The sequence below is a fragment of the Nestor notabilis genome, unplaced genomic scaffold (genome assembly GCF_000696875.1).
Source record: "Nestor notabilis isolate BGI_N333 unplaced genomic scaffold, ASM69687v1 scaffold4042, whole genome shotgun sequence".
Taxonomy (NCBI): domain Eukaryota; kingdom Metazoa; phylum Chordata; class Aves; order Psittaciformes; family Psittacidae; genus Nestor; species Nestor notabilis.
The window spans coordinates 6,810-9,968 of record NW_009919506.1 but is presented as its reverse complement, the minus strand read 5'-3'; the positions used below and the strand labels follow the sequence as shown (position 1 = coordinate 9,968).

The 3,159-nt window shown below is 39.4% G+C and overlaps 1 protein-coding gene across 1 annotated transcript in view; it reads right to left on the bottom strand.

Moving 5' to 3' along the window:
* The window catches only part of LOC104402377 (inducible T-cell costimulator-like), a 10,035-nt gene extending 7,172 nt beyond the window's left edge, over window positions 1-2,863 (bottom strand). The window contains exon 1 of the mRNA XM_010010246.1: window positions 2,806-2,863. Coding sequence (XP_010008548.1) covers window positions 2,806-2,863 — 58 coding nt within the window. The remainder of the gene's footprint in view (window positions 1-2,805) is intronic.
* Window positions 2,864-3,159: the final 296 nt, after the last annotated feature.

Below are 3,159 nucleotides of genomic sequence, written 5' to 3'. Positions count from 1 at the left end.
AAAGAGTGTGTGTGTGTACATTTTATGTATGTGTGTCTTTACAGTCATGTACATTTCTGTCTTGATTTCATCTTTAATGCAGTGGAAAAGCACTTTGGCAGAGGTTTGGGCATTTCTATGGTAATGTGAGTGTACACTGAGGCCAGTGGAAGGCAGGTTATTTTTGTTTTATTGGGATTGTGATTTTGAGCTTTCTGGTTGCTCTTTGGCAGAGCCAGTGCAATTTAAAACATCCGTTACACATTTTGGTACACATAGAAGTTTAAAAACCACTTTTGATTAATTTTAAACCTTGGCTGTAGGGTAGGGGAATAGAATACTCCTGCTTGGTTTTCTTGCTGTTTGTTTCACCTGCCCCAGCTCTCAGAAAACTAATTAGGTGATGAAAAAAACAAGGATAATTTCACTTGAGTATGTTTGCCTCTAAAGATGAGCAAGGAGAGTGCAGACCCTGCCTTTAAAACAAACACATTTCTTTTGTTAATACCAACTGCATAATGAAACCACACAGTTTTTAAAGTTGCTATAGCTTCGACCTTTCAAGGCACTCTGAAAGATGACACTGTCAATTCAGTGACATTAGTCATATGCCTAAAACTAACATGTTCCTATCTTGTAAGAATCAAGGATTAAGAGAGGAAAGCCATGCTTCTGTGCAAGGCAAGTAACGGACAGAATTACTCTAGGAAGCCATCTATAATCTGAATGATTTCTATGGTATAACATATATTGTGAAATACAGAAACTCTTATAAAATACATCACTGACACAGCAACCATTGTTGATAATATTTCAGACACCCTTTTAAGAATGACCATTATTTCCTCCTCTATTGACAACAGGAGATCTGTGGGTAACAATGATAATGCTTTGCAAATGTTGGCATGCAAAAACTCATGTGCAATGTTTCATAGCAAGGGCCTCAAGTGCTATGGAATCCTACAGCTCTGTACTCCCAAACCCCATTGCCTGTGTTTCTCTGCAGGCACCAGAGAGGCTCCATGTTCTCACAAACAATTTCTTTATCACAACTGGGATATCAAATCATAATACACAAATACACACATGCATCACCTTCTGTGACCTATTTGCATTGAAAAAAACCTATCCATAGGTCACAAGTAGGGCCTGCTAATCACTTAAAAAAAACCCCAACCAATCAATCAAACCAACAAAATCCCAGAAATTACTTTCCTTTTGCTGCCAGAAATTTGCCACAGTGCTTGGCAGCACTATCTGAAGTGCTAGCTTGTTCTCTAAATGCGAGTACCGTGCTACCGTGTCTTACATCAAGCTGATCTTTTACAGTCCTTTTCTTTTTAGCAAGAATTATAATAATTAGTACTTTTTATGCTGAAAGCACTCTAAGGTGAAAAACCTGAGATACCATTTCTTGTTACAGGCAGCCTCTTTCTCCTGCCATCTCCTCTCCTCAGTCCCCTGACCAAATCCTATCCTCCGTATATGGAGAAAGAGAAAAAGAAGGGAGAAATGCCAATATCAAATAGCACAATTATTTGCACCCTTAAAATGCAGCCTATTTCTCCACACTAGGAATTGCCTTTTAAATATCTCCAGTCACATGTAAAAGCATGTTGGTTGAGTATACCTGCTAAATTGACTAGCTGAGAAATATTTAACAAAATCGATAGGGTTTTTTGTTAGCAGATTTAAGAATAACTTTTCAATGAGAAAAAGAGCAGCTCATGTCCCTTTAGAGATAATGATCACCATCCTCCCCCCCTGTGATTTCACCCATCATTTCAATCTCTGAAAACTCAGTATACCATTGCTGTATTAGTTAACCTTCAGAAGAGTATCTGCATTGCCTGAAGATCTGGAAACTGGTTTTTATTTAAATGAAAGCTTAGATTCTGTATGAAACCTCAGGAGTACTTAAATTCTACAGGGGGACTCGAAACCCATCCTGCATTGCTAGAATTTCAGAAGCAAACATATTTGATAGCCTTTGGCATGACCTTGAAGGGAACACCTTCAGATGGTGCTTAGTAACAGTGCGCACTGAATCTCAGGTCTTACTTAGTTGATGCATCATACTAAATCCTCGGGAAGTATACATATGGAAAAAAAGAGACTTTCCTTAATCAGATATTATCTGTATTACCATGCTTGCCTGGTAATAGTGGGGTTTCAGAAAGGCTACAGATAAATGTGAGCTCTGGTATTTTACTTTGTGTAGCTGTGATAAAATTCTGAATCTTGTAAAACACTACATCTGTGTTTGTGGCTGGATTAAGATCAGTGCTGTCACCATGTGCCTTCTCAACACAGCATTAGGGATGCTGCACTTCATTTTGAGTCATCTGCATTTCAAGCCTGCACCAAAACAATCTCATCCACTCTTCCATGCCATACACATTTTTAATAGTATAAAAATTCCCTACCCAGACAAGAGCAGGTTCAATATCGGTAACATGGCTTCCCTTATTAAGCCATTTACTCTCATGCTGCTATAAGACCTCATGCCCAGCACGGGAAGCTAGCAGGAACACTACAGTCTAAACAGCTAGAGGATAACACTGAGCAGATGAGCTAAAGGATATAAACAACAAAAATGTGTACTGTTTAGTTTCAGAGCAAATACCCTGTGCTGGCAGGAATTCTCTTCGCACCAACTCTAGTGGCATTAAAGCTGAGAGCGGTCTTTTTGCAGCTGTTTGCCTTAGTTACCTCTGTTCGTCCAGCCCCTTGCTGTTATGCCTGATTTACTGTCTCCCGTCATTGGGTGAGTTCTAGTCCATAGAGACATCTACTGCAAAGAGAATAATCCAAAATGCTACTCACCATACAGGGCTTCAAACTGAAAGCAGAGGACACAGAAAGTTACAGCAACAAACTTCATGCTTGCCTGACACAGAGGCACCAGCCTTCTGTCTTCTGTGAAGATGGGAAAGAATTCATGACTAGAAAAGGAAGTGGTTTGTGGGCAATGGGGGAAATTATATGATAATCAGAAGGACTTTTTAATTTAACCCCTGACTACGTTATAGCTATGTCAGCATTAGCTGTCGCCCACACCTGTGGAGTTTGCTGCTTTTTCCTACCTCACGGCTTGCTGTCACAGACAGGAAGATGAAAGATTTTCTGACATTATGTTTGATGTTCACTTTTATAAAGACTGTTTCTGGTTAAATCTGT